The 11,607-nt window shown below is 46.8% G+C and overlaps 1 protein-coding gene across 1 annotated transcript; it reads left to right on the top strand.

The window, feature by feature from the left end:
- Positions 1 to 4,213: 4,213 nt before the first annotated feature.
- LOC147693454 (uncharacterized) lies at positions 4,214 to 9,971 on the top strand. The gene is made up of 5 exons (XM_086933220.1): positions 4,214 to 4,267; positions 7,065 to 7,164; positions 7,272 to 7,370; positions 7,512 to 7,652; positions 7,844 to 9,971. The coding sequence occupies exons 1-5, from the start codon at positions 4,214 to 4,216 to the stop codon at positions 9,649 to 9,651; spliced, it is 2,202 nt and encodes a 733-aa protein (XP_086789346.1). The 3' UTR covers positions 9,652 to 9,971.
- Positions 9,972 to 11,607: the final 1,636 nt, after the last annotated feature.

Below are 11,607 nucleotides of genomic sequence, written 5' to 3'. Positions count from 1 at the left end.
GTATTATATTGTAGTAATTGTTTTTATCTACACCTTTATCTGCTTTTGTTAAATGCTTTTATGACTTAATTTATCGAATAAAGCTATTTGAAAGAAAGGCTAGCGTGTACTCCGGCCAGGGACACTTTGGGCCCGATTCACAGAACTAACTTAAGACAAAATCCTAAACTTACTACTTTTGGTATTCACAGAAGTTAGGATTTTGTCTTAAGTTTGTCTTAAGACAGACTTAAGACAGACTTAAGTTAGGATTTTGTCTTAAATCTGTCTTAAGTCTGTCTTAAGACAAAATTCTAACTTCTGTGAATACCAAAAGTAGTAAGTTTAGGATTTTGTCTTAAGTTAGTTCTGTGAATCGGGCCCTTTAACACTAAAGAGTGTGTGTTTCTTCCTTCATTGTGCGGCCCTCCCCACTGTGACAAGGTATTGTGGTGTCGGCCACCAATATCATGGCCCGACACAACAGGGCCCACTCTTGACCCGGTATTCACTCAGGCACAGCCCCGGACAGGGGCATTGCAGGACACTCTAGGTGCTTTCAAGCACAGGACTGAACAGCTTCCTTCTGGCAGAAGAGACCTCAGTGGCTGCTGGGGGGTGTAGTCTCACCCCAGCAGCGGCAGCAGGGACAAGAGGACAGCATACTTAGAATTAACATCTGGATCATTTAGTCTAGTAGCCCTTTATAATTTTCTTTTTTATATTTAGATATTATGTTATAGGTGGAAGGTTTACCATATGAGCTTACACTATTAAGGCTAATTGACTATTGGTTGTGTAAGTTACTTGTACATTTGGTGCTATTTTCGGTATGTTCTTGTTCTATGTATTTATAATATTTAATAAAATAGGTTGAACAAAAAAAACAACTTGTTAAGACACAATTGATTATTAAACCCCAATAACCAAGAGCTAATGATGGAAAGGAACATATGATGGTCTTCACATATGGCTTCACCAATCCGCCCCTCAACTCGCCAAAGGATTCTCTAATCTCAGTTCTTCTCCAACACCTGCGGGCCCAACTCATGAGTCCGAGTCAGAATTCTATTCTTTACCAGTTCGACCAGGGCTCTGACTGGCCTAGATCATGTCATCTCATTGATATAACCCTTGTTCAGGCCTGTGTTTCTGGGTTTAGTATTCTATGTGTATGTATACATTCCTGTGTATGCATTTGAATTAAAAATGTGGACACTCTGTGTACCTTAATTACATATGTTAAAGATTTGTGTGCGTTTATATTTGTGTGCCTCATTAACAACATGCGGAATGTATATGTACACTAGATAACATGCATATAAATGTAAATGTACAGGAATTTATATAGCGCAAATCACCGAGCGGTTTCTAAGCGCTTGCTTAGGGAACCCGTCCTGGTATTCCCCTGTGAGATAATCCCAGCAGGATATCTGCAAGGTGAAAGCCAGGCATCCCGCCGCGAGGGGCCGTTGTGGCGATTAAGCAAGCTATTGCCCAGAGTCGCTGAGTGTGAACCCGTGAATCGAGTAGGCACCGGAGCGAGAATTGTCAAGTGCATGGACATTTTAGGACTCAAGACCCCGCCGAGCTGGGAATTGAACACTGGTCCCGGGCTGACCTCTGCTTCCAGGTCTGCCTCCTCTAACCAGTGAGCCACACTTCTCCACTATATACTAATATAGTACCGAGGCCTTTGAAACAAATGTCCTATGATATACGGAAGTGTATTTTCCTGACTCTTGTTTATTAGGGCTAAAATTGGGCCCAATCGCCATTTTATTCAAAATGGATGCTGCTCTTGTCACTCTTGCTTGCTCCGCCCCACCTCTCACTGCATGTTGTTTCCATTGCCATGTTTCATGCTACATTTGCTGAACTTTTCCCGGATCCGTCATCAAACTGCAACTATTTCTTCAGGGTCTTTCCGCTGCGCTCACTATGCCTATTAATTCAGATAACAGAGTTATTTACTTATCTATATTATTTTATAATCTCCAGATGTCATTGTCTTATAGGGGGCAAACTAATTATTGATGTAGTGTCATAGTGGTTAGTTACTAAGGCAATTTCGCATGTAACATTTGCTGTGCTCTGATCTGCTGATTAAAAAAACACATTTGCTCACACCAAACTGATTCTGCAGAACTGTTAATATCATATGCAAAAATAAGTATAAAAACTCACAATGTTGGGGGTGAGCAGGAGGCTTACCTGTTCTATTGGGGATGCTGTGATTTTTTTCCTCCTGATTTTTGCTGCCCACTTGGACCTTAGACTAATTTCTTGATTTTGCAATGTCCTCCATTGTCCTATTCACTTTGAGACTGTGGGGCATTGACTCTGTTTGGCCTTATTTCTGAATTTAGTAATAACATGCCTTAACTATTCTGCGGATCTAGAACAACTCAGTTATTGAGTAAACCCTTTTCTTACATTGACTCGATTTGATGATACTTTGATAGGTCGGGAGTAGCCTTGACAAGGGGACACATTGCTACATGAAATTGAGGTACACACCGTCTCTGATCCAGCAAACTGTGAACAATCTGATTGATGTACATTTCAGGGTACCCTGCGCCCACACATTTTCTTGTGCCAAGCTGTGGTGCAAGCAACTACTGTTACTTTAGCTTGCACTTTGGTACCTTTGGCACTATCCTGCAACAAAAGGTTTATGGGGTCATGAAAGCAGCAGCAGGAACAATAAGTAAACAGGTGGTAAACAGAGTTCTAAGAAAAAAAATTGTATTCTGTATTTTTCACTTTTTCTTGAGTCGTTAAGCAGCAAATCAGAGGCTGTTGATAGGACTTGTGACAACCCAGTGAGTAGTAAGAAGGGATACCTTCCATCAAAAAATCCTGGTCGCAAAAGTGACAGCTCTGGTCGCAAACTGCTGGTCGCAATTTTGACAGCTTTGATATGTCTGGTCTTAAAGTTCTGGTCTTATTTTTGACAGTTTAAGGTCAGGACTGTTTAAGACCAGGGTTTGTTCAGCCCTGGCCTTAAACAGTACTGTCCTTAAACTTCTAGTCTTAAATATGACAGCTCTGCTCTGCTGCAAAACATGAGGTAATTGTGTATATGTTAAAAGTGCATAGAAAAAAACTGCATGGTTGTAGGCTAGAAATGTCTGTGCATTTTTAAAACTGGGGGTTTGCAGCCAGCTGATGTTTGAACAGCTGGTGGGGGCAGTCCTGAGTTCCCAGCCCAGGGCCTGGGAAGAAGAATGTGTCATCAGCTGTTTGAACAGCTGATGGGGCAGTCCTGAGTTCCCCAGCCCAGGGCCTGGGAAGAAGAATGTGTCATGTAGGTGTCAAAGTGGTAATGGGCCCTCACAAACCTACCAATGGTAATTCTCTCTAAAAAAATAGGTTAATACAAACCCCTTATAAAATAATAAACCCCAGCCATCCCTGAGATTTGAGATAAGAAAAAAAAGAGAGGTGGCCTGTAGAGCAAAGCTTCCCATTGTCTAACCCCACTCTTCCCAGGATAGGCCCACACATCACAAAGCCACTGGTCCCAAGTTTGACAGGTTAGTTCCAACTTGACATGGCTGGCAGGAAATTCATGTGAGTCCCAAGGTAGATCCTGTTCCCGGGCTCCCTACTTCCCAGGAGAATGTGTCACGTAGGTGTCAAGAGTTTTGCGCCGGCCCCCATTGTCTAACCCCACTCTTCCCAGGATAGGCCCACACATCACAAAGCCCCTGGTCCCAAATTTGACAGTTTAGTTTCAACTTGACATGGCTGGCAGGAAATTCATGTGAGTCCCAAGGTAGATCCTGTTCCCAGGCTCCCTACTTCCCAGGAGAATGTGTCACGTAGGTGTGAAGAGTTTTGCGCCGGCCCCCATTGTCTAACCCCACTCTTCCCAGGATAGGCCTTGAGTTTGAGTAACAAGGATAGAAAAAAGGATCCCAACAAAGGCCAGCAGGACATTGTTCTAAACCCCCTAAAGTCATAAAAGGTGTGGGGGGCTTCAAATTAGCATGCTTGGACAGGTATAAAAGGCCCCTCAAGGAACACTGCCAAACACCCATTCAAAAAACCCCCCTGTGAGGAGTGACTGGCGTGGATTGTTCTGCTGTACCTGGAGGACTCCTGCACCAGCAACCAAGTCAAAAACCTTTGTGGATTTCTACACCATCAAGCCCTACAAAACCTTGGGGAGTGACTGGCCTGGATTGTTTTGGAGGCACAGAGCCAACCCTTGGATCCTAAGGCAAGAATGGACCAGAGCAACTTCTCCCAGATTGACGCAGCCTGCCAACATGTAAAGAAGGTAAATAATGGATGGCGCAATGTTGTATTAGGGTGTACATGTAGTTTAAAAAAAATAAAAAAGTTGTACTTTTTTAAAAAAAATAGTACTATGTAGTGTGGCTTGTAAACTGTTACTCTTTAAGTCTATGTGATGTGTTTAATGTGAATAATGGTGACAATGAAGTTTTTTTACAAGATGCGAATTGTAATGTAAATGTGCTTAAAGTGAATAAAGGCTTTGCTGATGCATTGAGTTTAAAGCTATGTGTGTGTGTGTGTGTGTGTGTGTGTGTGTGTGTGTGTGTGTGTGTGTGTGTGTGTGTATTTAATGTTAATAAGGGTGGTGGCATAAGTTAGAGTTTGCAGGGTTTGTATTTAAGGGGTCATAATGTTATAGGCCTTAGGAGGGTACATGTAGAGGGGAAACGTATATTTTACAGAGCATAGAAACATTTTTTACCAGGCTGCTGTACATTTAATGTCAATAAAATGTTAGAGGCTACTACTGTTTCAGGGGTGCCAGAGGTTCTTTAAATAAAATACACTGCATACATATAAAAATAAATAAAATGCCTTATGGTACTCACCAAGCAGTTGTTTTTGGGGCTTTTCCAGGGTCATAAGTAAGGGCCTGTATCAATGCAGGAGAGTCTGTAAGGGGTGATGGTGGTAGGGTTCCAGCTTCTCCAGGGCGCTGTTCAGGGGGGTGAGGGTGTCAGGCTCGTGGTCCTTGTTGCGGTGCCAAGGACCCCCGTATTAAATGAATAAGCCCCCGAGCCCGCTTGCATCGGGCGCTGTTTGGGGGTGCTGGGGTAGGGCTCCATTGGGCCTCTGTGGCCGAGTTAGCCGAGCTTTTATTTATTTATTTTTTAAATAACCCCCCGAGCACGCTTGCACAAGGCGCTGCTCGGGGTGAGGGGTCCGTGTGTTCATGAGGCTCAGGAGGGCCCCGAATGCAGAGTTGTGCCTGTTTAAAAAATCGACCAGAGCCCTCTTCTCCGAGGCGCTACTCGTGGGGGTGTTAGGGGAGGGCTTTGAGGGGTCTTCTGGCCTCCGGGCCCGTGTCATAGTGCCGGTTTTAAAAATAAGCCCCCGAGCCCGCTTGCCTCAGGCGCTGCTCGGGGGTGCGAGGCTTGAAATCCCATGGGCCTCCGTGGCCGAGTTTATTAAAAAAATAAGCCCCCGAGCCCGCTTGCCTCAGGCGCTGCTCGGGGTCGGGGTCATGGTGTCAGCTGGGGGCTCAGGGGTCCCGACGGCTGCCTCGCTCCCGCTATTTTGTTTTAAAAATGCCCCCGAGCCCGCTTCACCATGGCGCTGCTCGGGGGTGTTGTGGGGCCGTGATCCGTGTGTCCTGGACCTCCGTGGCCCGAGTGCAGAGTTGTCCCGCTATTTTGCTTTTTTTTAAATGTCCCCGAGCCCGCTTCACCAGGGCGCTGCTCGGGGGCTCTGTGGGCGGGCGCCGGGTGTCTGCAGGGGCTCCGGAGCCCGAGTGCAGAGTTGTCCCGCTTTTTTTTTTTTAATGTCCCCGAGCCCGCTTGCACAAGGCGCTGCTCGGGGGCTCTGTGTCGGGGTCCCGGTGTCTGTTGGGGGCTCCGAGGCCCGCTTTTTTAATTAAAAATGTCCCCCGAGCCCGCTTGAGGCTGGCGCTGCTCGGGGGCTCTGAGGGTGGGCTCCGGGTGTCTCTGCAGGGGCTCCGGAGCCCGAGTGCGGTGTCTTCTTTGCTTTGTAAAAAAAAAATGCCCCCGAGCCCGCTTTCACAAGGCGCGGCTCGAGGGTGAGGACTCCGGGGTCCTTGGGGGCTGTGAGGGTCCTGGGGGGGGCATTTTCCCACGGTCCCCACGTGGATACGGCAGCATGGCGGCTGTGAGGCTTCACCGGGTCTGCAGGGGCATGGTCCGCCCCTTCAGTGATGTCACCAGTGCATCACTGAAGGGGCGGACCAAGCCCCTGCAGACCCGGTGTGTGTGTGTGTGTGGCTTTTTTTTTTTTGTTAAAACATTTATTGAGAGAGAGAGCGCGAACACGATGGTGTCACAGCGATTTACACAAGAAACAGTTGCAAAACATAAGAATTACATGAGTTACATAAAAAAGATGCCATACAGAAAAAAAAATGTAGCGCAAACTTTACCCTAAGTTGTCAGAGTGCTTTACAATAGGAACAGTAATGATACACGTGAACATTACAAGGGCGCAAATTATAAAAGCAAACGTTAAGCTACATGAGGCAAAAGTGCCAAATGTGCGCAAGCAAAATACAAGAAGTAGCAAAAGGGGCATTACAGGAGGAAAAAAAAGTGACATGTGCACAAATTATAAAAGCAAACGTTAAGCTACATGAGTAATAAATAAAGTGATAAGTGTGTAGGTTACAAGAGAAAACAAAGTACAATTAGAGGTATAATCCTGCAATATAGGGTAGACACTCAAGCACAAGAATAAGCGTCATGTAGGCAATTCTGGCACAGGGGCAACTATCAAAAGCACGCAAAATGTAAGAGGGCGCAACCAAGGTGTTACAAGAGAAAAGTGGCATGTACATGTTACAAAAGAGTACCATGAACCTAGGGGCAGTGGTTGTAGGTCAGAAGGACTATGTGTACCTAAAGTGATTTACCCCATAAGCAAAGGATATGGCGCAGGTTGTTTTTAACATATGTTTTAGCGCCGCACATACAACGCTTTTTTAAAAAATGTCTGTTGTTGCACCCCTCTTAACAGTTTTTAAAATGTATACATGAATTGTTTGAAGTTGTGATACTTTTATTTATGAAAGGTGCTTTAAATCCTGTTCTTTTATTTAATATTTAATACAGATGCAAGACCCTACAAATGCAACCGTCACCAATGTACCCCCTGCGCTGGACACAGCTGTAATAACTAGCAGCGATGGTCACTTGTCAGCCCCGCAGCCAGGTATATATATTTAGAGTTGTGTAGTTCTACGTAGTTTTGTACACCAGCAACGCACAAGTTCTCTTTTTGTTTTCTAATGTGGGTCTCATGTCTGTATGCTTTTACAGCTAATGACCCCGACCTACAAGAAGTTTATGACGATCTTATGTTGTACATCGAGGCTCAAGACGCTATGAACAATGTGCAAAACACTACAGTTCCTACAGGTAATTAAAAAGGCCGTTGTTATTTAAACTGTCTAAGGCGCTAGGGAGTTGGCGGAGTAGGACAGCGTCCTGACCCTGAGGGCGTATAGAGGTAATCCTCAGAAAGATGACTAATGTTGGGTATTATTTTTTTCTTTACAGGTGTCCCTATGTTATGCCAGGACGGTGCTGAGGTCCATGAGGTGGCGCAATGTTCAAAAGAAATCCCTTTGAAGAGGAAAGCTTCAACTTCTAAAGTGGGACCTCTGTCAAAGAAAAGAGCTGCAAAAAGACCTCTTTCAGGTGTGTTTTTTATAAAAGGGTGTGAGAAGTACTAGAGGCGTTACAGGCTCTCAAGCAGAAGGGTACAGCTGGTTGTAGGAAGGCCTATATAAAAAAGGTGACTGTGTAGAACTTAGGATGGTGTTGATTGTACGTGTTGTTTTTATGCTTTCTCTAATATATATATATATATTTTTCTGTTTATATTTTAGAAGCGGCTCAGAAACATGCTGCTGAAGAGAGGTCGGCGCCGTCCTTTACGGACATAACATCCGTCCAGAACAACAGAAGCTGCGCAAAAGTCGTGAGTAGGCGTGTACGCCAGGAAAAACTATCTACGTACTACACACCAAGCAACACGCTGAACAACCATCTACAACAATCTATTCTGCACAGGGGTGGGGCCAGCACTGGCGGTATGCTTACAAGCCCTGCCTCCCTTAAGAAGAAACATGGGGACTCAGAGAACCTCCACAGCCCTTTAAAAAGGGTGAAGGTCTGTAAGGTGTTCACAGACACCCAAACAGAACCCTTAAACCAAAAGAAGACAACGGCGGTGCTCCACGAGGGCCTTGCAAAGCTCTTAAGCCCTGAGAAGAAAAGCCCTAGCACCCCTGAGCCCCAAGCTAACCTCTTGGATTTATCTATAAAAAAGGATACTAAGCCCTTGAATGAGGCCTATACAATCTTGAGCCCCAAGGAGGTGGTAGTTGTACCGGTGGTTGTAGAAGAGGCGGCAGCGCCACAACCCCCTAAAACATCTCGCCTCTCAAGAAAACACCTGAAGCTAAAATCGGGGGTCCCTAAGTTCCCGTTACCAGAGTCCCTCAGCAACCCTAATACAATGCAGGATCCACCAAGCGTCCTGAAACCCCCGACAGTGGCTAATAAAATAACTGTGCATGTAGAGGTGCACGCCCCTGAGCAACCCCCAAAGCCTGTTGTAAGTGTTCAGGCCCAGCCTAGGGTATCAACAGGTGGTAATGCGCAACCCCTAGAAAGTCCTTCTAGCATGAATAGCCACGCTCTTGAGGAGTTGAGGGGGTTGGTAGACAACATTGGTAGAACCCCAGAAGCGGTGTACCAGGGGTCTTTGAGCACAGAGGGCTTACAGAACACAGGTAACCATGCACCACACCCTAACACATACATTTCAGCTATGCCCCAGGATTACAATGACAACTCCTCACAATCCTCAGACCCTCTGTCCCCGAGGACCCCTCCAGGAGCATACGACCCTACCAGCCCCACGGTCATCCACATGTACAGCCCCGTGTCCAGCCCCGATGCCAGCCCCGCGTACAGGCCCTTGGACAGTCCAGCTGCCAATCCCGTGTACAGTCCCGTGTCCAGTCCCGTGTCCAGTCCCATGGCCATCCCCGCTGCCAATCCCGTGTACAGTCCCGTGTCCAGTCCCGTGGCCAGCCCCTCTGCCAACCCCGTGTACAGTCCCGTGTCCAACCCTGAGGCCAACACCGCTGCCAACCCCTTGTACAGTACAGTGTCCAACCCTGAGGCCAACACCGCTGCCAACCCCTTGTACAGTACAGTGTCCAACCCTGAGGCCAACACCGCTGCCAACCCCTTGTACAGTACAGTGTCCAACCCTGAGGCCAGTACCGCTGCCATCCCTGTGTACAGGGCCATGTCCATCCCCTGGGACATGCCCGTGTACAGACCTGTGTCCAGTACCGCCATAGCTGGTGGCAGTATAGATGGGCCTGAGGGGTTGTCACCATTTATAAGACCTCGCAAGGTGTGCCCCCCTAAGCAGGAACAAGATGGGTCTGTAAACACAGAAGAGGTATTGAAGACACATGTAAAAGAGATACAGATGGCTGTTCACAAATTAAAACGACAGGCGAACCGTGCAATCATAAGAATGGATATGGGGTTTTCCAATCTCAGGAACAAGAGGGAGGCCCAACATCTGGTCGTGGCAAGGGTTGGGGTGTGTAAAAAAGAGATCATACAGATGTGTCAGGCGGCTGTGGCCGATATACACGGTACACATTCATGACTATGTCAGTACCAGCCCCTAAAGACCCCCACAGCCATTGTTGCTCCTAAGAGGACCCCAAAATATAGCCGTAAGGTCCAGAGGTTAGTGACAAAGGCTGTACGGTTCTTAAAACTACTCAAGCAACGACCATCGGGGGCCCCACAAACCCTCAAACAAGACACCCCTGTTTCCATAGACCCCTTCAAACAAGATACACCTGTTTCCCTAGACCCCTTCAAGCATGGTACCACAGCTTCAAGATCAACGCCTGAAGCATATAATCCAACACTTCACCGCCGACAATACATAGGGGCAGGGTCTAACATACCTAGGGTCGGTCATTTGAAGGGGGTCGGGGGCTGGCTTTAAAACTCCAAGCACCCCAACATTCAGAAGGACCTTGGGGTGGAACTGTAGCGGAGGCCTCCATGAACAAGACAACCAACGACAGTGACCTACCTGTTCAGATAGGCTGGGGCTTGGTATCTCGAAAAGCCTGGGCCCGTAAAAAAAACAAAAGTGGCTTAATAGTACAAAGCAACGCCGGCTTTTAATAAATAAGCTGAAGAAGGCGAGAATATGCGCTACCCGCAGGCTTACAAGAACCCCTGAGACAGGTCCCACCATGACCTCCCAAAATGACACAGCAGAGAACACCTCCACAAATCACACTCCTACTGATGAGGGCCCAGAGCCCTTGTTTTTAGAGAGTGTTAGAAGTTACACTCGCAATGTAGAGAGGTTTAGGGCCGTAGAACACTATGAGGAGTTTAGATTTATTAACCTACACCAAATAACATCAACCACTCATGGTGTTCTGGCTATACATCAGGCTGTGCAGGAGCTCATAGAAAGGTTGTTACACAATGTGGGGCCTAATGACTTTTTCCAACTCCGCTTCCAGGGGCAGGGTTTTGACACACCGTTGTTCACCAGGCGTAAGACCCGAGATGTTTTTGACGCTGTGCAATTTTTAGAAAACCTCCAAAGGCTTTTACAGAGTAAGGCGGAACTAGTCGCCTATGGCACTTTTAGAGTCATAGCCCTCATTGTACGGGGGCGTGAGGGGGGTGTTTCCAGACCCTTAAAGAGCGTACTATACAGTAAAATAATTGGTAAGAAACAGATGTGGCTGCTCAATTTTACCAACGCCACTGCCAATACATGTCTGGCGGCCAGCATCGTGGGTCTGCTGATGGCTCGCAAGACCCCTGACGCTGTCATCATGTCTAGAGCTGCTGAAGCCCATGAGGTTCTTGAAATACCTCCTGACCGAATGGTCGGCTTTGGCGATATAGGTCTTTTTGAGAACTATTTCGCCGTGACGGTGAAAGTTCTCTATCACAGCGGTTCCTGGAAGTACTTTACAACCGGGGAACCTGTGAGAAACAAGACCGTATATGTTCTCCACATGGAAAATCATTTTTACGGCATCTTGAACCTAAAAGGTTTTCTGGGGGCCAAGTATGTGTGCGCCCACTGCGACCATATCTACAACAATAAAACACACCACCAGTGTGAAATGTGTTGTAAGATGTGTCAGAGGGTTGGCTGTATAGAAGACGCTACCCTGAAGGTGAGGTGCAGCACGTGTAGGCTGTTTTGTTGCTCGCAAAACTGCTTGAGCATACACGAGAAATCTTTCAAATGTGTCCCTAAAAAGGACTGCAGGGAGTGTAGGCGGTATGTTGCAGCGGATCACAAGTGCAAAGGTATGATATGCCCCCGTTGCCATGTGTCTTACAAGGCCGGTACCAACCATCAGTGTTATATGGTTAAAGGTCCACCTCAGACCAAGCCCGAAGACTATATAGTGTTTGATATAGAGTGCACACAAGAGACGGGGGTATACCAGCCTAACTACATTTACGCACACCATCTAACTTCCGACGACAGTTGGGAGTTTGAGGGACGAACGTGCGTTGGTGATTTCCTGAGCACTTTCATTCAAGCCAAATTCCAAGGATATACCAT

This window comes from Lissotriton vulgaris, chromosome 8, assembly GCF_964263255.1.
Source record: "Lissotriton vulgaris chromosome 8, aLisVul1.2, whole genome shotgun sequence".
Taxonomy (NCBI): Eukaryota; Metazoa; Chordata; class Amphibia; order Caudata; family Salamandridae; genus Lissotriton; species Lissotriton vulgaris.
The sequence above is the reverse complement of the archived record's forward strand: the minus strand, read 5'-3'. Positions and strand labels throughout refer to the sequence as shown.

Excerpts from the sequence above, each read along its gene's own strand:
- LOC147693454 (XM_086933220.1), top strand. The coding sequence starts at position 4,214 with ATGGACCAGAGCAACTTCTCCCAGATTGACGCAGCCTGCCAACATGTA. Across the intron at positions 7,165-7,271 it reads CTTGTCAGCCCCGCAGCCAG|CTAATGACCCCGACCTACAA; the intron begins GTATATATATTT and ends ATGCTTTTACAG. Across the intron at positions 7,371-7,511 it reads AAACACTACAGTTCCTACAG|GTGTCCCTATGTTATGCCAG; the intron begins GTAATTAAAAAG and ends TTTTCTTTACAG.